The sequence below is a fragment of the Cuculus canorus genome, chromosome 12, assembly GCF_017976375.1.
Source record: "Cuculus canorus isolate bCucCan1 chromosome 12, bCucCan1.pri, whole genome shotgun sequence".
Classification (NCBI taxonomy): Eukaryota; Metazoa; Chordata; class Aves; order Cuculiformes; family Cuculidae; genus Cuculus; species Cuculus canorus.
Window position 1 is genome coordinate 14,713,606 of NC_071412.1, and position 23,481 is coordinate 14,737,086.

Consider the following 23,481-nt stretch of genomic DNA (forward strand, 5'->3'; position numbering starts at 1 on the left):
TCTCGGTGCTAGAAATGCAGGTACCTTGAATACAAGGGGCCCCCGACTGCTCAACGCAGGATTGAATGTTAAGTTACAAAGAGAGAGACGTGTTGAGCTCCATGGGAGCTGGTGGGTGGCCTGTTGGGTCACCAGCCTTTGCTTGAGCCTTCTTTCTTGGTCTTATATTCCATAATTGAAGACAAGCTTTGGGTTGAATACAGGTTTTGGGTTGAACACAAGTTCCGTTCCTATGTGAGCAGCGCCAGTGGGTGGGAAAAGCCTTATCCTCCATACCTGTCTTTTCCCAGGCAGTCAAAACAAACACTGACTCTATCTCTGCTTTCCCCTACAGATGCCAGTACGTCACCTGATGCCATGAAGAGGAGCCATTGGTGCAATGTGGCCTATTGGGAGCACCGGACACGCGTTGGCCGCCTCTACACAGTGTATGAACAGTCTGTCAGTATATTTTATGACCTACCTCAAGGAAACGGCTTCTGCCTCGGACAGCTAAACCTGGAAAACAGGAGCGAGACTGTGAGAAGGACTCGAAGTAAAATTGGCTATGGGATTTTACTTAGCAAAGAACCAGATGGTGTGTGGGCTTACAACCGCAGCGAGCATCCCATCTTCGTCAACTCCCCGACACTGGACATTCCCAACTGTAGGACTTTGATAGTGCGCAAGGTGATGCCGGGCTATTCCATCAAGGTGTTTGACTATGAGAAATCCTGCCTCTTGCAGCACACGGCTGATCTGGATTACGCGGACGGGCCCTACGACCCCAACAGCGTGCGGATTAGCTTCGCCAAAGGGTGGGGGCCGTGTTACTCAAGACAGTTTATCACATCGTGTCCTTGTTGGCTGGAGATTTTACTCAGTAACAATCGATAACGGTCAGCCTCTGACGAAAGGAAAAAGAAAACAAAAAACACAGACTATCCCAAATATCATCTACCTAGATTTAATATAAAGTTTTATATATTATATGAAAATATATATTATACTTGTAATTATGGAGTCATTTTTACAATGTAATTATTTATGTATGGTGCAATGTGTATATGGACAAGAACCAGAAAATGCACTTTGGCTTATATAATTCTTTCAATACAGATTTTTTTTTTTTAAAAAAAAAAAGAAAAATTATACAGCAAAAATAGGAGAAAGCCCTAATTTTGATGTATGTTTTTTTTGAAATATTATTAATACCCAGACAAAAAGCTAATACCAGTCACTCATTGATAATAAAGTATTCGCATTATAGGGGGGGGGTTTAATTGTCTTTTTCTTTGCCCCAAGCCCCCAGCTGAAGTCCATAGCAGTGTCTGCTTAGGTGCTTTGTAGCTGGGGGACGTTCCAGAGGGGTGACCGCTGTCTCCTGTGTCAGCCAGGACCCTTAGAAAGACACTGTACTGCTGGAAGGCTGCAGTTGTCTCCAGGAGGAGGGAAAATGAGCACAGTTTGAGAGCCAGGGAGCAAATGAGGTGAAAGGAAAATCTCCTGTAGCTGTTCTTGCTCAGGGCTCTGATGCCTCTGACAACACAAAACATGATGGGGACATAATGAAGATGTGTGTGCATGTTTGTGATTGTGCAAATTAATGGTTATCAGTGCAAACCAATGAGTATCAGTGGAGGTGGGAAAAGCAGAGTAGACCACAACCCTAAGAGCTACCCAGTAGGACCAGTTTGTATTATCAATCTTGCATCGGGTTTGTCTGTGAGTGCAGGGTCTCCTGGACGTGTTTGATAGTTGATAAACAAATGGTGGTTTTGGACAACTCATGGTTGGGTGGATGCTCAGTTGGAGTCACCGTAGCATGGCCTGAATTTCAGGATACCTTCAGTAACTTGAAATAAGGTGGAGATCAGTTGGATGCAGATTGTCTTGTAGCTCTCTCAGGCTTTCGTCCAGGCAATAAACTGATAGAGGGTTGTTTGGGAAGAATATATTTGCTCTGAGGAGCAACTGCAGCCAGAAGAAGTCCTGGTAAAATGAGCTTGTCTTAGCTGATTTACTGGCTCTGGAAATTCTGGATAAAATCAGGCACTTTGCAGACTTGTGCGTTGCTGTCAGCACTGCAGCGGCCATATGCTTGCATGGCAGGTTGGCCGTTCTGGCTCCACTTGATTAGTAAAGTTATTTATTGGCAGTGAGTGGTGTTGCCAAGTCGTAGAGTTGTATTTCAAATATCTGTATGTTTCATTTTCATGAAGTCCCACCCTTTGGAGTCCAGTGACTGCAGAAGCACCTCAGCTTTTGATGTAACAGAGGATGCTTTTGTAGCCTTTGTATTTGCAGAGAAAAGCATGCAATGAGAGCTTCTCAACAGCTCAAAACTCAGACTAAAGTAGGACATAATCTATTACAAAGCCCTCTTGTTGTACGTCAGCACTGTGCGCTTTGGCTTTGGTGCTTGTACAGCAGCCACCAGCGAGGATGGGGATGGTGGGGACCACATCCCGCTACGGAAGGGAGCTGCGTTCCACCAGGGAGACACACAGACCTGGGCTCGATGTCAGGGAGAGACCCGAGCTGGGAATATCACAAGGATATTTCCGCAGTCGTTTTTCAAATTATAACCATACTTGATGTTTAATTGGGACCACATTGGTTGAGTTCATGCAGGATCAGTATTAATACTTGACATCATTAATTTTTGTTTGTGTTACAGCCATTGTTGTCAGGGAACAGTGTCAAAACATGTCACTATCATTTAAAGCCAGCTTTCAAGAGCTTTGCAGGGTTTTTTTCATCCCCTTTGGCTTAGAATTGGTGTGTCCTGCCATAGCACCTCCATCACTCACTGTATCACACTCACACAGTCGGTCTAAAGGCCGCTTTTATGTTTTGGGGCTTTTTACAGAGATTTTTGTTAAGACTGTCTTCATTTTAACTGGGAAGAATGAGCCAAAAGCTGAGCTGCTCCTCCCTGTTTCCTTTCTTCTCTTCCCTGGTGTTTACCACCACCACACAGAAGGTTATACATTCATATCCCGAGCTGGCTGCTGCCTTCTCCCCAGTTCCTCCTCCTCACATGCATGCATGAATGCAGCAGTGCCATCGTTTTCCATTTCCCACTGGTCCCTTCCATATTTTGGACCAGAATAGCATTAACATTATTGTTTGGTTTTAAACCACCCACAAAAGACCTCGTCCCAGTGCCCGTGGAAGCTGTTGTTCACCTGCCGTTCATTTTCCCTACCTTAACTCTTTGCATTTGGGCTTGATGATCTCAAAAGTCTTTTCCAACCTAATGATTCTAAGGTTTGCAGCTGGGCTGGTTGGTTGCCTTACAACTCCGTTCCAGGTTTGCATCAGCAAAAAGATTTTGTGGTGAAATTTGAAGGTTAACTTTGGGGTTTCCCTTGTGCAATCCACTGATTGTGCTTAATTTTTCCTTTTTTATTACTCAAGTGCTTCCCCAAGAATAAATCTGGAGTTTTATTTCAGTTGACAGCGAGACCTTAAAGGGAATAAAAAAGGATTTTATGGCCAGGCAATGAAAAAAGCCACCAAGCATTCTTTTCAGTCCCATTTCTGCCCTTTAATACCTTACTGTGATCATTCAAACTTAGGAACTTTAAAAGATGCATTAGGACATCCAAGCTATTGAACTCGAGGCTGGACCTTTGCAGAGCACACCTGGGTGATCCCGTGCGCTAGGTTTGAACCTGGGGGCGGTTCAGCCCCGGGGAGTTGGCAGCTTAGGTCAGGTGTGGGTGGAAGGCGTTTGTTCCCGCCAGGGTTAGCAGGAGCAGCTGGGCATCGTTGGTTTGGCTAACGACCCGATGGGTCTCTGCTGTGCCTGCACCCTCAGCTGCTGGGGGTTGCTCATCTGCCCCAGCCCCTATAAAAACAGGATGGGCACAGCCTTCTTGTCTTTTTGCTTTCTAGAGTCTTCTGAAGGTGATTCTCTCTCCTTTCTGGAACAGTTGTCTTCTAACAACAATGGTAAGTGGTATATTCTCTATTCTTGTTTCGTTTAAGGTTTGTGTGAGATTATTGCACCATGTTAAGGGCAGAAGTGAAAGCTCTTGGAAGAAGGGGGTTAGGATGTTTCCACCTGGGCTGTGCTTGGACCAAGCTTGCGCTGCTCTAGTGGAGTTTTGCGTGTTTGCTCTTTGTGCTGGAGCTGATTTAGCTTTATCCTGGGAAGGCTGATGGGCTATGTTATTACTGAGTGCTTTTTTTGTAGGGATGTGTTGGGCAGTGTGGCAGAAAGTGTTTTTTTTTTCTCTTGTAGTAGTGCTGAAACATTATACTGCTACAGGGTGTTAAACCCTTGGCTGAAGTAAAGGGCTTCAGCAACGCACTGGTCTTGGAGTTTGCTCAACTCATCAGGTTTTTTTGCATGGGAAAGTCATGATTTTGGTGTAGGATGGAGAGGGTGCACGGGTTTGATGCCTTGGCAGTTCTGAAGTGGATGAGTCTCGCCCCTCTAAGGCAGTGATTCCTTCTCAGGTGGAATTCCCTCAGACCACAGCTTTCAAATTTTCTTGTCAGTGAGGAGTAAGACCTTGATCCTCTAAAAGAGCTTGAGATGAATGATCTGACTCACTCTGGCTGCTTTGTGGATCATCTTAGGAAGTGATGAGACACGGAGATATTCTAAGGTGTTACTGAGGCAGTGAAACTTGCTGGGCGCCCTTCTCTGTGAGTGCCCAAGCATTGATGGAAGCATCAGGTGTTTCCACAGGGTGTTGTGTGTCTGTGGCTTCTTTGTGCCAAATCCACTTGAGTAGACTTTGGATGTAAGTGCTGAATTAGTTGTTCTAGTATTGGACCTGAGTCCTTGTGGGCTTTGATTTGTGGAGTGTGTTTATTTGACAAGATGCTCTTAAGCTGAATAATATTGCGTTTTAAAACTGTCTGAGCAATAGGCTGATGAGAAACAACCAGTTGCTCTTCATGTGTCCCAGAGGCTGCTGCTCCTCCTGCAAGAAGACGTTCATTGCTACTGTGACTGAGAAATACCTTTTACTAGCCAGAATGGAAAAGGGAATGCTAAAAGGAACCACTTTCAGCAGAAAGAGAGGCCAAGATCCCTTTGTGGTACAGCTTTGGCCACAGTTGTACAGGGTCTTTATACTGTAATTCTCCTTCTCAGGATTTTATCTCTGCAGTAAAAGTGCTGAGGACTTGTTTGATGTTTAACTAAAAGTTGAATGTTGTCCCCTGTGCATGGGCTATCAGGGTTGGTGTAGAGGAAGGAGGTGGAGGTTTGTCTCGGAGTACAATGCTGCTTGACTTTGTGAGTAATGGAACATCTCTATCTCTTTGGAGATGTGAATCAATGTTTTTGACAGAGTAGTAAAGTGGCTGAAGTGCTTATTTACAGCTCCCTGTGCTCCCTAGAACCTCAGTGGGTCCAATAGGCTCAGACTTTCTGCCTCTGGGGGTGTAGCTGTGTGTAGCTTCAAGCCAATGGGTTGGATTGAAGTGGAGGGAGAGCTTTTAACAGCAGCCCACCATGCTGTGTGCTGCTGAAGCAGCTGTGTGGTTGGAGCTGGTGCCTCTGAGGGGTGTGAAATGAGCATCAGGAGCCAGAGCGTTGGGGTGTATTTCCTGCCAAGTGCCAGGACCAAAAATCAAAAGTCTCATCCAGGTAAATAGCCCAGTGGAGAGCCAGGTGATGTCTCATCCCTGTGGAGAGCCAGCTGCAGGAACAAGGCTGGGCAGAACTGCTGGTGCCGTGCATTGCTTTGAGGTTTTGAGCTGTTGGATTTGGTGATTTGCGCTGATGGTGAATCTACTGCTACCTGGTTGCCTTGATTGGTTTTTAAACTGTTTTCCAAGAAACTGGGTGCAGGGTTGCTGTGAGCTGTGCTGGGAGGTTGAGAGATTCTAGTGCCTTCACTCTGTCGTGTCCCTTCTGTCTCTTGCCTGAGCTGTTTGGGAACAGCACGTGCCTGATGGATGATCGCGGATCTGGTCTGATGGGTGGCCAACAGGGACAACGATGTTCCTAGAAAGCAAAAATAAAGATTGCTCTCTGTTTTCCCTCCCTTGAGGTGAACTGGGTTGCAGAATCTTCAAGCCCTCAGGAAGGGAGGTGTGCTGGGGATGAAGTGGTGGCATTGCAGCAGGGTCTGTAGCATCACTTGATGCTGGGTGGCATCCTGGGGCTGGTCCCTGCAGCCTCTGCCCCGGCACCAGCACTCCAAGACTTGGTGCAGGAGTCTGAGTTGCAGTGGTTAACTGCAGAGCATCCCGAGTTATTTCCTGTAAATAACTCCTTTTGCTTTCCTCAAAGGTCTTATTTTTCCATTTGGTGCGTGATGAAGCATTGCTTGCCGCTTTGCGGATAATCCTTTCTATATTCCCGATTTGTGCATGTGCTGGTGCGATGCACAAAGTCTCATCTGTACTATATACACTGTGGGAACAACCCAAAATTGCTCTGAAACTCGACTGGCTTACAATTATATTGGATTCTATTAAATTAAAACACATAGCACATATATTACACAATAAACCACAGCTATTTCATGGATCAAATTAAGTTTTATTTGGGCAAATTACAACCTTTCTTACAGTTGGGTCTTTGTGAAACCATTCCTTTTTAATAAAAGCAGGCATTTTTGGCAAATGCTCTTAAAGTGTGCATTCCCAATAATTGCATATACTGTTGCTATTCTTCCTGGGATGTATGTGGCTAATTATCTTCTCCTATTTAGGATAGGTTCAAGAGAGCGGTATCTTCCCTTTCCTCCTCCCTTCTGCTGGAATTTCTTATTGCTTTCCATTTTTATTAGCTTGGCTATGGAAGTCTGCAGAAAAAAAAATGCTCTCCTCGTTAAAAGCAGGAGCGCCTTTCCCGGAATTTCTTGGGGAAATGTGACTCTCGCAGCTATGCTTTGGCTCTGGCCTGGGGGGATGCAGGGTTTGGGGGACAAAGCTGAAAATGAACCTCTGAGAAGTGAGATGAGACTTGGTCTGTGCATGGGGGAGCTTTTGGTGGGGGTGTAAAATCATAGAATCATGGTATGATTTGGGTTAAAAGGGAACTTAAAGCCCATCCAGTTCCCACCCCCTGCCATGGGCAGGGACACCTCCCACTGGATCAGGCTGCTCAAAGCCCCATCCAACCTGGCGATGAACACCTCCAGGGATGGGGCAGCCACTACTGCTCTGGGCACCCTGGGCCAGGGCCTCCCCACCCTCACAGGAAAATATTTCTTCCTAAGATCTCATGTACACATCCCTTCTTTCAGCTAAGAACTATTCCCCCCTCATCCTATCCCTGCACTCCCTGATCAAGAGCCCCTCCCCAGCTTTCCTGGAGCCCCTTTTAGTATTGACAGCTGCTCTGAGGTCTCCCCAGAGCCTTCTCTTCTCCAGGCTGAACAACCCCAACTTTCTCAGCCTGTCTTCCTGCCACCCTCTGGACTCACTCCAACGTTTGTGGAGGCTCCTTATTTAATAAGTGCTTTGTTTCTGCAACAGCCTTTTCCTGCACAGGAACAGCAAGGGGCATGTGGGACAGCCTGCCAGACCCTGGGAAACGTCTTTTGGGATTGCTCATCCTCACACAGCTTTTGCTAACAACAAATAAATGGTTTAAAATTTGTGGGGATGGACAGGCAGGATGGCTTGCTCCTATCTTTTCGTAGGAAACTTGCTTAAAATGAACCCCCATCAGCTGCTCTTTGGTTTTGAGAAGTGCAGGTACACTTTTCTTGCCTTTTGCTTTCCCTTTGCTGTTGCATCAGGCTTACAGCTACCCGTATCTTCTGGGAGTAATTTTTCCCACAGTATTTTCAACCTGGATGATGAAATAGAGGAAATGTCCTAAGCACAGCCTTCCTCGGGTAACACCAGTGTGAATTCTAGACCAGTGAGGCTGCGACAAACAGCAGAGCAGCACCAACCTTCCTGATTCTGGAATGCACAGCACAAAACCTCTGCAAACAGCCTCAAGTTGTGCCAAGGAGATTTGGATTAGACATTAGGAAAACTTTCTTCACTGAAAGGGTTCTCGGGAGCTGGCAGAGGCTGCCCAGGGAGGTGATGGAGTCCCCATTCCTGGAGGGGTTTAAAAGATGGGTAGATGAGGTGCTTGGAGATACGGTTTAGTAATGGACAGGCAGGGTTGGACTTGATCTCAAAGGTCTTCTCCAACCAAGCGATTCTATGGAACTCTGGGCTTGTTTTTCTCTACACAGCAGCACCTCTGGGCGTGGGAGGGGTGCTCAGCCCCTTGGCTGACTGTGACAGAGATGATGGAATTGTCACTGTAGAGTCCTAGCATGTTATATAAAACTCCAAAGCTTTTTGTCAGTTTTCCAAGTCCTTCTGGGCGCTATTGTCAGAAGATCAAGAACTATTATTTAGCCTCCCAAGTCACATCTGGATGCTGTTTATGGGATTGTGTTCGGCATGATCACATCTGCAGGAGGGGGTTAGCACTGGCAGTGGGAGTTGGTCTCGAGCTGCCAGACTGTCTGCTGCCAGGGCCCACGGACTGGTGGCATCTCCCCATCTTGCTCTCAGCCTGTGGTCCCAATAAAAGCTCCTTGGAGCTAATGGTTTCCCTGTTGCTTTACGACTGCTGCCAAGCGTTTGCTCAGAGGTTCCTCATCTGTGTTGATGCTTCCCAGCTCCTTCCCTCCACAGCTCCCTGATGTGTGACAGCCCTCTGGGTGCAGGCAGCCTCGGCACATTCCAGCTGCCAATTTGAGTTGGGTGACAAGCTGGTGGCCCTGTGGCATAAGTTATGGGACTGTCTGGGTCCCCTGTGGTTCCTGTAGACAGTGGGCATCAACCTGTGACACAGGGGAAAGAGGAAATAGGATTATTTTTTCCATGTAAAAGACTCCCAGAAAAGATCTGTTCCTCTCATCCCAATAATATGCTCAGAGCATCTCTTACCTGTTTCTCAGTATGGCCAGGATGGAGTTTCCCATTGCTATCGCTATGTACTCCACAGTTGTGGTGCGGGAGACATTGCATTTGCTCAGCGCCTCTGTACCGGGGGCCTAGGGTGGGGCAAGAACCAAATGAAATGGCCACAAAACATTTTCAATGGTCTTACCTGTGTGACTGCAGTGTTGGAGGATGGTGGGGGCTGTGTGGCTGTCACTTGGTTGCAGTGGCAGCAGGTGACAGCCTGGCATTGTGGGGAAGGGCATGTGCAGTGGGGAAAAAACATGGATGGGAGGGAAAGGGAGGAGTCCCCAAAGCATCCCTTAGAGCCTGGCTGTGAGTTTTGAAGGGAGAAGGTTCTACGCCTTGTTCCTAGTTGTCTCTTCCATCCAGCACCCATGCCCTCTATTGTCTTCCAACTTGGGCAGTGTTTGAAACTGGATGGTGGTGCTCTGTCTCGGCACTGGTCAGAGTCAGGTCGTGGTGCCACGCGGTGGGATGGTGTTTGGGACATGAGGCCTTACAGGGAGGTGGTACGAACTGCTCTGGGGAATGAACTGAAACTCTGACTGTTGTTAAATGCCACCGTCTGAAGGTCTTTGTGTGAAGCATGTGCTGTGCCTCCTCCCATGGCAGCAGGCGTGTCTGAGGGCCACTCTGTTCACTCGTGGGATGCGGATTTGAAACCACAACGCATTCTGGGGAAGAGAGACGATGACTGTGAAGTGCCTTCTCTCGAGGGACTTTGCAGGGGGGAAGGGTGGGAAGAAAACCCCCACTAGTATCTGGAAATTGCTTTTCTTCCTCTTCTTCTTTCAAAATAGCACAATTAACAGAAATAAACTTTGCAATGCTGTTAATTTTGAAGATCCTGTATGCCAAGCTTGAATGTGCAGAGCTCAATCGAGCAGGCACTGAATGTTGGGAATGGTTAATTATTACCCAAATGGTGTCTGAGTTAGGCTGAAAGGACTGAAGAATTATGAAACTGTAACGAGGGAGGCCCATTCTTGGCAAACGCTTACGTGATTCAAATGCTGGGGAATTCAGCATGTTTTTCTTCTGAGGACTTTGTAAGGCAGCCGATGGCCCAGATCGCATGGTAGGGATTGAGTGGGGGCCATCAGTCCAGGGGAGCTGATGCTGTAACAGCTTCTGCAGTTCTTCTGTCACAGCAGTGGTTTAAAAATAGCTTTGGTGAGTCAATAATTAACCCATTGTTGCTTCCTAAAATTCCCAAGCATGTGAATTTCTGGGTGCGATGGTTTGGTGCTGGATCTGTTGGAGAAGTGCTCTGTGTGATGTTTGGCGCTGCTGCAGCTGGGACTTTGCAGTGGCCCTTCTCTCTGCTCTCCTTTGCAGAGGTCTGCGTGTACGCTTTGGGCTCACATCCAGTTTTCACGGGGAAGGAGACTGCTTCCCTATGGAGAGCTGTTCTTTGGCCTTGGAAGACGAAGAAAAAAGTTTAAACACACTAAAGGTTTTGGCAGAAACTTCTTAGGTTTTCTGCTGAATATCTGATTTCTACAGAATCTTCCTTTCTCATCATCAGACCACGTGTGGTCCGTGTCTGTTCTCTTGGATCTTGACCTGTCTGCTTGCCTGGAAAATCAGAAGTCATGGTGTTTCAAGAGCTTCTACTTACTCCCTAACCTCCAGATGCCGTTGTCCATGCATGCGTGGTTGGGCTTCAGTGTTGTTGAAGCAGAATTTTGGCCCCAAATCTCATGGCAAAGCTGATGGAGGAAAATGGTCATATCAATGGGAAGTAGTCAGTAACACTTGTCTCTACAAGTGGTTTGTTTGGAACAGTTTTGTTTGAACTGTCACTGTTTTGCACTGCTGTGATCTTTGTCTCAAGCTCCGTTTGCTTCCCCCAGTTCAAATCTCTGAACCTTCATATGTAAAGCTGGAAACTGAAGTGTGTGATGGTTTAGAAATCACTTGGTGATCCATGTCCTGATGCTCCTCTTCAAGCTGCCCTGCAGACCCCCTAGTCCTGACCGTGCTGTGAAGCAGAGAACCTGTAAAGTGATGCTCTTTAGGAGTTGAGCCCTTGGCGTGGCAAACTTTAAGAAGCTTTTTTCTTCCTACAGATGTTTTTCCTCAGATCTAGTGAAACAAGTGAGGCCTATGAGAATGTCTTCAAGTGCTGTAACCTTGGGGGTCATTCTAAAATGTGTCTAACGCTTATTTTCCTGGGGTCATCTGGTTTGTAGCTGCTTCACTTGCAGCTTTTCAAGGAACAGTTTTATGTAAGATGGTCAATGAGGCTGTTCTGCTTTGTGCAAAATGTGTCCCACCAGGAAAGTCCCTGCTGAGTTTTCTTTCTGCTGCGCATGGTCAACTGCATGAGATTCATCTCTGGTCATGGCTTCTGGTATTTCATAAGGACTCGTGCTCCCCCTCCTCCCTTCAGTAGGTTGTGTGTTTCCAGAGTAGACCCTGATAGGACCTACACTTTGCTCCAGAAAGTGACAGGAAGGAGCCTTTGACATCACTGATCTAAAGTACCTCTGCAAACTCTGCCTCTTGTGGCTCCATGTAGTCCCAGTGGCAGCCTGCTTGGAGCCTCTTGAACAAGCCCAGGAACTGATTCCTTAGCAGAACACCGCTCTCGTATCTGGACTCTGCCTCCATGGCTCATGGTAGTTGGGAAGGGGGAGCAGAAAGAGGTTCAGGTGCCTGAGATACTGCCTTTGTTCATGGGCAAGGCTTTCCTTCTCTTTAGACTGGAGACAAACACTGGTGTAAGATCGAGGCATGAATTAGAGCAGGTGACAAGTCCACCTGTATCTTCTGGGATCAGTAGTGTTGGGAGCAGGATGCTGTGACCTTTTGCAGGGCTCTGACAAATACATGGTGATGAGCTGATGGGTTGGATCCCCAAGCTGTTAGCACCACCACACTTGGATCTGGAGGGTTTCCTGTGTGAACTGGAGCATGAACTGGGGTTGTTAAGCCTGGAGAAGAGGAGGCTGAGGGGTAGACCTTATTGCCCTCTACAACTACCTGAAAGGCTGGTGCTGGGCTCTTCTCCCAAGTGACAGGAGACAGGACAAGGGAATGGCCTGAAGCTGCGCCAGGGGAGGGTCAGACTGGATATTGGGAAGAAATTTTTCACAGAAAGGGTCATTGTGCACTGGCAGAGGCTGCACAGGGAGGTGGGGGAGTCCCCATCCCTGGAGGTATTTAAAAGCCAGGTAGATGAGGTGCTCGGGGATGTGGTTTAGTGGTAGATAGGAATAGTTGGACTCAATGATCCAAGAGGTCTTTTACAACCTAGTGATCCTATGATTCTATAAACTTTCAAAGAGGCATCTAAATTACTTCTCCAGAGAAAGGATGCCCAGAATGCTCTTGGGAACCAAGAGCTCCCTTGTCTGGGACCACTGGAGTTCTTGTCTGTCCTTCCCACTTTAAAAATCATGAAGAAATTAAATTGGAACCTGATTAGCTTGAAGAATATTCAGTTTTGCAGTTTTTGCCTGCAGCGGTGTCTAAAGGCCACAGTCTTAAACTATTCTAGTTCCATCAGATCAGAATTTTCTGATCGAAATGTATTCTCCCCCTTTTTTTTTTTGAAGTCCTGAGCTTTTATTTTAGTTCAGCCAATTGTTTGTGTTCTCTGTTTTTGCTGTTTCCTCCCCTTGTACCTCTGGGGAAAGATCTGTGGGATCTGTGGAAGGTTGGTTGCCCCTTCTGGTTTCTCCTCTCTTGCATCTGAAGTTATTGTGAATCCCAAGAAGCAGGATAACAAAACGGAGGTTGCACATCCAGTGGACTCTGAATAAAATCAGTGTATTTCTTTCTGTTGTGCGCAGCTGGTGCCTGCTAATCTTGCTTTGGGAATAACTTTTTATAGCTTTACCTTGTGGTTTGCTTCTTGAGCCCAGATCCTTTGCTCGGTGCGAGCCACCAAACTGGGAGGCATCAGGGCACCAGCGGTGAGCTCTGAGCTCACCTGTGTTGAGGGATTGGGTGAACTTGAGGCTGTGATCCCACTTGACCATTTGTGGCATTGCTCTCTCACCATGGAGGATGTTTCTGAGCACTGGGGAGTTCATCTGGGAAGGTGGGTGGTGCTGAGCCCCCTCTCTGCCTGACTGCAGCATCCATTCTGATTGAGCAACAGGGGTCCAAGGTCGAACATCCCATGTCAGGGCTCTGGCTGGATGCTCCCACTCCTGAGAGGTCACTTGCACAGGAGCAAGCAGAAAAATAGTGCAGCAAAGCGGAATTGCTGCTTGAGTTGCTTTTTTCATTAAAAAGAGGGAGGCAGAAACATCAAAACTTGAGCCCCTGCCCTCCCAAATCCTACCCTTGTCTCTGAGTATTAAAAACATCCTGGAGCTGAGACCACGCTTGTGCTCCTCGTCGAGAAGGATTTCTGCCAAGACACTGACCCCTTGTGGATTTTGCAAATGTCTTTGCATCTTTCTCTTTGAAAGGCAAAAAAATCCCCCTTCAGACCTTCACTTGGTGCCTCGCAACGCAGAGCTATCGGAAGATTTATTATGAAACGGAGGCTCCAGGGTGATTTATGAAATTACGGCTGAGCTGTATTGTGCACTGGTTACAAATTGCAAAGATATTCCATGGGACGTAAGCTCCAACGAGCACAGGATATATTACACTACGGGGAAAAGGGGAGCTTAAAACCAGCTGTCTGACTGTAACAACTACAGCCACTTCTCTTTGATGAGAAGATGTTATACATCTGGGTTTAATACAGAACATGATGGAGTGACACCGAGTTTCAGAATATCTTATACAGAGTGGATAATTTCTGCTTGCTTTTTTCCAGAGGTGTTGCACCACTTTATTCAGAGTTATATTCCTTTTCCCTGTTGTTTCTTCAAGTGTTAGCGACTCCTTGTTCAACTTTATAAAGTGCTGAGGATCGTTTCTCGCCGCTTCCCAGAAGAAAGGTTTCTCGCCACTCTTTGAGCGCACACAGCGAGCGATAAGGCTCGCAAAAGGCGATGCTGCAGTACCATATGTGGAATCACTGAGCTAAATTGGCTACCTATAAATATACCCCAGATGTTAATAGGAAAAAGGAAACTGGAACACATTATCAGGAAGGATGTGTTGTCTTTGGAGTAAATCCCTCCCATGGAGACCCCTCCTCTAGCTGTTGATGATCGCACTTCTCCAGAAGAAGTCATCTGTGAGCCCTGTTGTGGTGGGGTGTACTCTGGGGGATGTGATATATACATTAAGGTCACCTCTAACAGCCTTCTGGTCAGTAGGAACTCCTGGTGAACTAATTGCCACGGGTTGTAAAGCCACGTTGTTGCTTCAAAGATGAACCCAGTGGAGCTATGCTGGTTGGTGGCATCCAATCTGAAATGTTCTGCCATCTACAAAGGCACATTCTGGCCAGGTCTTGGTAGCCCATGAGCAGGAGGAACTGTTGAGTTGACAAGATTTCTTTCAAGTGCTTTGATCCAAGAGAACAGCAAGATTTCTGCATGAGCAATCTCATATTTTGGCTTGTTTGTTAAGTCATGGCATTTTTAATTCTCTTGATTGGGTAACAGATCATTTGGCACTGATTTTGTTCCCTGAACTGGTTGAGTGCAGCTCTTAGATCTGACTTCTGTTGTGAATATTTAGTAGCAAGTCTAGGAGTTCTTATATTTTTTGTTTAAGTTGGCTTTTATGAATAACCAGTCCTGACACACCCCTTTCCAGTAAACAGTCCTTCAAGTCTGAATGCAACTAAACCTGCTTCAGTCTTCCCCAACTGTCTGTGGGACACTCCTGGGAAGCTCCACTCTGAAGAGAAGTCCTGCTTTTTAGTAGTTAATGGCCGAAGTACTTATGGTTCCTCAAACCAACTGCTGACCCTGCAGTTTTGAGCAGGAGCAGGTGGTGTCCTTCCTGCTTCCCTCAGTCTTCTGCACCTACAGGAGCTGTGCCTTGGGTAGGTGCAAGCTCCCAAGATGAGCTTCTTGCCCTTGAACTTAAATGGACAGAATTTTGGAGAATTGTCCCCACTAGAAGCTGATGGTAATTGTTGCGCTTTATCATTTGCGGGCCAATGTCTGGATAGAAAAATCCTCATACCTCTGAGGTTGTTACGATCCAGCACATTCCCAGAGCTGGCTTCACGCTAGAGCACTTCAGCTCCCAGAAGATCGTGTCTCAGTCACCTTTTTGGGGCACTTTGAGCCAAAATGCACTTTGATGTCAGGCAGTTTGGCCTCTGGCATACGCTGTGATCTGGCCGGGGAGAAATGCTGGGGGGATGGAGAGTAGATTATAAATTTCCGCAACACCAAGCAATCCTGGCTGAGCCTCCCTGTTCTAGCAGGGTTACGAAACACCAACATGGCTTTCTCTGAGATACTAATTAGGGATGGACAAACCAGAGGCAAGAAAAAAAGAAATCCCTTTGCACTCTTTCTGGGGTTAAAGAAAGTTCAGCTAACTTTCTTCCTTTCCCTTGTTATTTTCCTATTCAGTGCAGGCTCTTCTCATCCAGGTTCCAGCAGGGCTGGGATGTGGAGCTGCTGAAGCACTGGGAGAGGCTGTTGTAGCTGCAAGATTTCCAAACCAGGCTGAAACAAGCCAGCAACCTGAATCCGAGAGTGCTGTTGTGACTTAGTGATCCCGATGTTGCAGTGCTCCTGGCTCTCCAAGTGGAATAAATTCGTGTCATGTATCTAGCAAAGATCTGGAAGTTGCTCAGGGTTTATCATCTTTATCCCCCCTTTTGCAGGTAGGAATAGTGCTTGGAGGAGTAGGATTGTGCTTGGTTGGCGCTGTGCGGTTGCCGTGCTCACCCATGGCAGTGACCATTTGCTGTGGTCATGGACTGGAGGCCACCACACCTGGGACACCCATCCCAGCTTAGCTGAGTCCTCCTGCAGCTGCTGCTCTTGCCAAAGTGATGGGCTTCGTAGCGTTGGTGGGCTTGGTAGCATTATGTTAACAGTTTAACTTGATGATATTAAAGATCTTTTCCAACTTAAATAGTGCTATGATTCTATAAACTCTTCACGTAGCATAATAAATGCTTACAAATCGTTTCGGTGCTGCTGACATTGCCTATTTGCAGTTCACTGAACGTAGAAAGCAAGCTTTCTAAATAAATAATAATAAAAAGCAGCATGAGTAGATTAACACGCATCAGTGCATGTGTCTTTGGCTGCACTCTGCTCATCTCGTTTTCAACAGGAGCCTCTTTCCACAGACCTCCCTTCCACAACATGCTCTCGCAGTGCCAGCTTAGACCTGCATAGATTAAAACCACGCGATCACAATGGATTTGTCTCTGGCTAATGAAGCTTTGAATCTAGTGCAAATTCCTCTAATGCACGAGGAAATAGTTATCATTTTTCTCTGGCACGGCATTTGATAAGCAATTGCCTTTGGCCGAAAGAGATGCCAAGATTTTACTGCTTGTTACAGAGCTAAATATGTGACATTGTAACACATGTAATTGGGATAATTTAACACCTCATTAACAGAGCACAGGAATGGCCTCTTCTCTTACCTTGTTTGGGTCTGCTTTTTACACTTCTTGCAGGCTTTTGGGAGAATATATTTATTTTACAGTGAAAAATGGATGTGTCCTCATTAAAGTCACTCATTTTGAAACTTTTGAGCAGAAGCTTCTTTGTGGAATGGGTGAGGAGAGCTGCTGATTTTCAATGGGAAATCTAGAGTCAGCCATGTCCCAGTTTGATAAACTGGGATTTAGTGGGTCATAGTCTGTAATTCTGCTTCTGGCTTCAGGCAAGCTGCTTCTTTTCAAGGGGATGTAAGAGGAAGATGATATTTTGAATTTTAGGATCCCTGTATGATTCCCATGGCATCCTTCTCATTACAAGGCAGGAGGCATCTGGAGGTGACTCTTGCATGAGAAAGAGGGAGGTCAGTGATGGGACTGCCACCATCTCCTGTCCCGCAACCTTCAGCGGAGATGTGTGTGCAGAGAGGTATAGGAGTCTAAAACCAGGTCTTCTGCGCTATCTTCACAAAGTCTTTCATGGCAATTCCAGATCTTGTTAAAAGCAGGAAAGACTAAATGTTGCAAGGGATCTCACTCTGAAGAAGCCTTGTTTCTGGCTAAGCCTTGCTTTGAGCTCTGGATGTATTTGCATCAGAATACCTGGTTTTCCTAACCCTAGCGGCACCTCTAAGCCTTTTGATATTCATGAGCATATGCATACTTGGAGATGGACTTGTGTATGGCATTACACTGAGAAGTTGGCAGTGAAATCCAGGAGCGAGTAATTAAACCAATTGATCTTGTAATGATTGTGGTGGGTTTGGGTGAAATATCAAATTTTAGTGTCTGTCCTTTGGATTAGCGTAGGTTGGTTTGTGTGTTCCCTTACAGGATAAGGCAGAAGAAGGGGTTCGTTTAGGTCCAGGCTGGCCTTTCTACGTCCTTCATACTTGGTGGAGGTTCAGAACGCTGGGGAGCACTGACATGGCCAACAATCTTTTTTTCACCTCCATCTCTTGCATAAGGAGAAGCTCTGGTTTTAGGGTAGCGATGGCAGAACTCATCTGCCTCTCCCTGCTAGAGCATTTTCTAGAAAGTTGCTTATTCTGTTGCTGAAACCCCAATTTAGCCAGGTTGGCATCCACCAGTGGAGCAGGGACTGAAGGCAGGGGAGTGCCTGGTTCTCCCTGAGGGCCGGGCCAAAGACACAGACAGCAAAGCAGTGGCCCAGAGATCCTGCTTCCCTGCCAGAAATGTTTCACTAATTGAAGGGACAGTTTAATTTTAGCCTTTCTAGTGGTGCAGTTCCTTTCCTAATTGGATCCAGCCTGATAGGAAAGAAGAAAAATTCACTTGAAACCTGCTGATGGATTTTGCTCATTCAGCAAAGCAGCAATGGGGGCTGGTTTTAGTCTCCAAGTTGGATGGGGCTGGTTCTGATTAGCACGGGGAAGGGCCGCTGGGAAGAGCTGGTGGGTCGTCTGTCTGCAAGCACTGCTCTGTCTGAGCCATCTTTAACCAGAGAAGCAAGACCCGGAGAGAGCTCTTTTATGGCTCTGTGGTGTGAAACAACCTGATTTGTTATGATCCTGCTCATGTTTTCAGCAACACATAGATAAAAGGCAGCACAGATGACTCTAAAATTCACGAGTGTTGCTCTTTTAACTTGCATCTGCCCTGATAGGTTCCTTCCTCTATAAAACAGCCTCTCTTTGCACTTGGGAAAAGCCTGTTGAAATGAGTTAGATCAACTTTGTTATGGCTCCAGTGAAAACTTCTAGACGCTCAGAAGTCTGCACTTGTGAAACTGGTCTGAAGCACTAATCCAAGCAAGCGTGGTTTTACTGTTTCAAGGCCATCGGGCTGCTCTTGGTATGCGGCCCCTGTTTACACCGTGGGGTAACATCCCCTGGCTCATACACTTTCCCTTCTGACATTTGGCGACTACACTGTAAACATGAGCTCTGAGCTGAGACCTGGTTTCTCTGGTCTGTGCCACAGGACAAACACTGCAAGATTTTTGGGAGGATTGGCTTTTTTTTTTCCCTTTGAAAAATAAAGCTTTGGCACAAATCAGTCTGGTTATATTTGAAATAAGAATTTTTTTCTTTCCCCCCCTCTCCTCAAGTAATAACTTATTTTTTTTTCATAGCGTCATGCTCTGTGATTTAATTGACTGCTTTTGTAAGTTGTAACGAGATGCTTTCTTAGGTTTAGCAGCTTCTAAAATCTTGGGTTTCAATGTTGACCCACACTCCTCCCCCTGCGCTAGTGTTGCAGGTTGTTTCACCCGCCCCATTGAAATGGTTTTTGAATAAACCCTTCCCTGCGTTTTCTCTGAAGGCTTTTTCATTCCCAGTGGAAACTTTAGAACTACTTAGTGTTTGGAAGTCTTGGATTTTCAGGGCAAAGGGCATAGAAGGAAAAGCATAGCTTTGGAAGCTGGGAATTTGAATCTTGAAACCCCTTGTTTGGAGCTGCTGGTGTACTTGGGAGGGAATGGCCATCCCATGATGTTGCACTTGTATGTGTGTGACCAGCTCCTTGTTGAGGGTTTTGTCTGTTTCTTGTGCATTGATATTGAGCTGCTGGAGCACATCCGGAGGAGGGCAATGAAGCTGGTGAAGGGTTTGGAGCACGAATCTTATGAGGAACAAGGATTGTTCAGCCTGAAGAAGAGGAGCTGGAGGGGAGACCTTATTGCTCTCTGCTACTACCTGAAAGGAGGTTGTAGCAAGGTGGGTCCTGGGCTCTTTTCTGAACTAACAAGTGAGAAGATGAGAGAAAATGGCCTCAAGTTGTGGCAGAGGAGGTTTAGATTGGATAATTGGAAAAACTTGTTTCCTGAAAGAGTGATGAAGCATTGGAAAAGGCTGCCCAGGGCAGTGGTGGAGTCACCATTCCTGGAGGTGTTAAGAAAACCTGTAGATGTGGCACTTTGGGATATGGTTTAGTGACCATATTGGTGTTGTGTTGATGATCTTAGAGGTCTTTTCTCCCATTAAAGATTCTATGATTCTACCAAGTCCAGGACGTTCTGGTCTTCTGGCTGGTACTGCAGCCCGAGTGCCATCAGTGCACCTTCCCCTAATTAATCACTCTTTGGAAGTGTGGTTTGGGCAATGCCCCTGTGGGCAGCTCCTGAAGCATCCCACCCTCATGAGGAGCCTGAGCCTTCCTCCAGCAAATCCCTGGTGAGTCTGTCAGTGTCTGGAGTGCCTGTCAGACAGGTCCTGTTCCCTTGGGTAGCTAATGACAACGTGCGATGTTGAGGTCTTGACTTCAACAGATTTAAAACAAGCTGAGCTAATTCAGTCAAAGGGGTGAGAGCAATCCAAAGGTGCAATGAGTATCATCAGCTCTTCGGGGCACCATCCTGCTCATTAATGGGAGGCTGTTGAATCAGGAGCACTGTGGCTTGTTTGAATTGTAGGGCTGCTGTGCTTACACACATCTTCTCTGCTTTGAAGACTGTCGCTTTCCACTTTGCATCAGAAACACAGGCTGTGCAAATCCTACCAAGGTGTCCTCTCCCTGCTGTGAAACAGGCCTTTCAAACAGCTCCTGAGGTCTGAGGGCTACTCTTCTCCTGAAAGCTGAATTGTCTGTTGATTTTGGAGGCCCACGTTCCCCCTGGCAGCCTTCCATATGTATATTTAGAAAGGAAGATCATGCCTTCCATCTCGAAAATAACCAAAACCGACTTAATTTAGACCATGAAAATTAAAAGCTCTTGAACTGCTGAGTAGTTCAGGCTCCTGCAGTCTCTTGTTTGCTTGTCGGCCATGGGGTTTCCCCACTTGACTGCAGGTTTCTCTCAGTCAGCTTTGGGTGTCTTGTGAGTTATTTAGGAGCAGGATTGTGAACCGCACACCTGTGGCTCTCTGCTGGCACTTTCTTCTGTTGGTGCTTCTGGGCGTTGGTGTTGGACGCGGACACTACTCTCATGGGAGACTCTTTGCTAGCAGACAGATGGTTGTAAAATAAAAAAATAGTGGGTTTTCATTACTATTATAACTTTACACTTCCTGTAGGCTTTTCTGGGGCACCATCAGAGAGCTGTCTGTATTTATATATACATAAATACCTATATATATATTAACAAATGGGCTGGAAACCTGCGTAACCTACACCCAAGTAGAGAAAACCCATCTCTGCAGGCAGCATCGTTGTGCTTTACACGGGCTGGATTTTTGTCCTTTGCTCACACAAATGTTCCATCTCCTCTGGCTGTTTCTGGTTGTGTGGAGTAAGACCCAAGCCAGCTCCAAGCCATGCTGGAGGCAGGATGCCTGATTTTTTTTTCCCTCCTTGCCTTTTGCTGGGCAAGCCTAGCCCAGCTGCTCAGTTCCTTTACACCTGGTTTTATTTGTAAATCTGGGATAAACAAACTTAAGCACTGAAATGGGGTTCCTAGTTTCTTTTTCCAGGCTGCTTGCAGATCCATACAAGACCATAATATTTAATAATGGCACCTGAGCTTGGTTAGCTGTCGATAAAGCCCTGGGGACCTGCAGAACAAAGATGCTGTGTGCTGCATTCCTTAAAGCTCAGCCGTACCTATAGCTGCTGATCACACCACTTTATTCCTTACTTTATCAGCTGCATTATCTGAAGTGTGCCCTGAGTGACTGCAATGTTGAAAGGCCCCAGAGTTAATTGACACTAAGAATGGTGTAGCATTATTAGGTGTGCCTTAATGTAACAATCTCTGTTTTCATGTATTTACTCTGTACTACTGAGTAAACGTAGAGATAAAAGAAGGTGAAATTAGCACTTCTCTTGCTTGCACTAAAGCCAAGTTGCATTATTTTCTTTTCTGTGGGTTTAGGCCTAAAAGTAGCTCAGGTATCTGCAAGTTTAAACAAGACAAACCGGGCCCCCATTAAAAATTACTCTCTCCTGGATAATATTCAACACAGGATTAATAGTAAAGAGGCTGATGTCATCTCAGAGCTCCTGTGACCCTTTGGACTTCTTTAGCATGTTGATGGTATACATTGTTTGTTACACAGAAGACTTCCTGCAGGAAAATCTGATGCTGCTGTCTTTCCAAAAGCAGAGGGAGAGATGTTTGGAGTAATGTGCGAAATAATTAGTTGGGTGTTAGGAGCTTAACCTGAGAGAGCCACCTTCTCCCAAGAATAACCTTGCTGCTGCTCTGTGGTGTCAGGTGTGGTCCCAGCCATGTCCCACTCATGGACTAATGCTTTCCAGGGTGTCCGGCTCCCGTGGCCCTGCAACATGAAGGGGGTCGATAGCATGGGGGGGGGGGGGTTTACCCATGCAAGTGGAAAGGCTCCTGTTCACTGCTCTCCCTGCCTTAGCAAGTGGTTTGATAGATGTCAAGCAAGGATGTGCTTTCTTCCTTGTTGTAACACTTTGCTGCTGAGTTGTTCCGGTTTCTGCTGCTGTCGAGTGGATGTTGTGAGCTGGTGGCACAGCTGGGATCAGTGTTGTATGGGTCTTTCAGGGGAGTCATCATGGGCACTGTGATGGAATTCATGCCAGACTTGTCTTGGTGTGGAGTAAAATGACTGCAACAGTTTGAGCTTATATACTAAAAGTGATTTTTATATGCTCTGTGCTGTTCATGCAGAATCTCTCTTGCATTTTTAACATTAGTTTTTACCTTCCCAGCTGGGCTCTGGAACCCTGACTTTTCCCTTGGTAAGTCACATTCTGCGCTGTACCAGCCTGGCTTCTGCTAATTTGTGCTGGAAAATGGCTGGATTAAACCAAGGCATCGTTCTAGGCTTTGAGGTTACAACCAGGTCTCTTGATAAGCAACTGGGCGTGCTATGAAATAATTATATAGCAGCTCTCATCTCTGGATCTTTATGAACATTAATTAGTGGATTTCATAAGATCAGTTAACTACTTTTCCCTGTGCCCGTAGGGACAGGTAAATATTATGGCTCTGTCCTGGTGCACAGTCTGCAGCATCAGGAGGGCAAGCGCTTTGTGATGGTTTTGGTGTCAGAACCTTTGTTCTGATGCTCCTTCCTCCAGATTTTGGTTTCTGATGATGTTAAGCTCATCTTCATATCGTTTTTTCTATTGCTTTTGTTTGCAGTCTGAGGAGTGAGAGGTGCCTGGAAACATCCAGACCACAATTGTTTCCTGTGAGAGAGGAGGAGATCAATCCTGCAGCTTGAGTATTAGGAGGCTGGAGAAGACAAGGGAGAGAACAGATGGGTCTGAGCTGCCTTGCTGGGGCACAGGCTCCTTGGCCACCCAGGCAGCCTCTCCTGGCCCCAGCTGGAGGCTTAATGAGGGGGGTTTACTGGAGTCCCCGACAGAAATATGCCATGGGGCACACTGTGCCTGTTTTATCAAAGAATTAGTTTTGATATGGCCTGGCGAGAGCAGAACTGCTTCCTTCGTAAGTGCCATCAAGTGCCAGGATCCTGGTGCCACGGCCTCTGTCAGCAGAGAGCAAAGGGTGCCCTGAAAGGGGGCAAAATGCCCCTTTCCTGTGCACCCATCTGCTCTGTAAAGCAAAAGCTGGCTTTTCCGTACACTGTTGCATTTGATGAGGAGGTTTTGCAACTTGGTCCATCTCCTGCAGCACTGCTCAGGTTTTGGCATGTGGCTTTCTTCAAGGTGTATTATCTTACACCAACTTTAATTCACTTAATCAAAGAGCTACTTTTGTGCTTGCAATGATGGACTGATTTTGATCCTGTTGTTCTTTTTGTTTACAAACAGGATATAGTGCCTTAACTCAATAGGTAAATATGGACAGCTTAGAAACTGGAAAACCTTCCTGTTTTGGTTTCATAAACGTTTACAAAGCCGTGCTTGAGAGTTTGCTTATCTGGCCTGTGTGTAGCTGTGGGTTTGACTTTGTGATTGCTGTTGCAGTTTCCTCTCAGCAGCTGACATGCAGAGGGGAAATTTGCACTGTTTCTACTGAAAAATCCTCCTCGTTACAGAAAAAGAATCCTTAATTTCTCACGCAAGCTTTGGCAGTTAGCTGGAAAGGCAAAGGATGGAGCAGAGCACAGCCATGGTGAGAAGCGGGGAGAGCTGCTTGAAGAGTTGCTGCAGAGACATCACTTCAAGGGAACAAGAGGCAGTGATGGACCTAGGAGGAATGATTTATGCTTGAAACAACTCCTCTGTAGCTTTATTTTCGAAATGGTTCCCTGAAAAGTTGC

At 46.4% G+C, this 23,481-nt stretch overlaps 1 protein-coding gene across 1 annotated transcript in view; it reads left to right on the forward strand.

Annotated features, from left to right (window-relative positions):
• Positions 1 to 7,004, forward strand: part of SMAD6 (SMAD family member 6) — a 50,144-nt gene extending 43,140 nt beyond the window's left edge. Inside the window, exon 4 of the mRNA XM_009567600.2 lies at positions 335 to 7,004. Coding sequence (XP_009565895.2) covers positions 335 to 876 — 542 coding nt within the window. The 3' untranslated portion in view covers positions 877 to 7,004. The remainder of the gene's footprint in view (positions 1 to 334) is intronic.
• Positions 7,005 to 23,481: the final 16,477 nt, after the last annotated feature.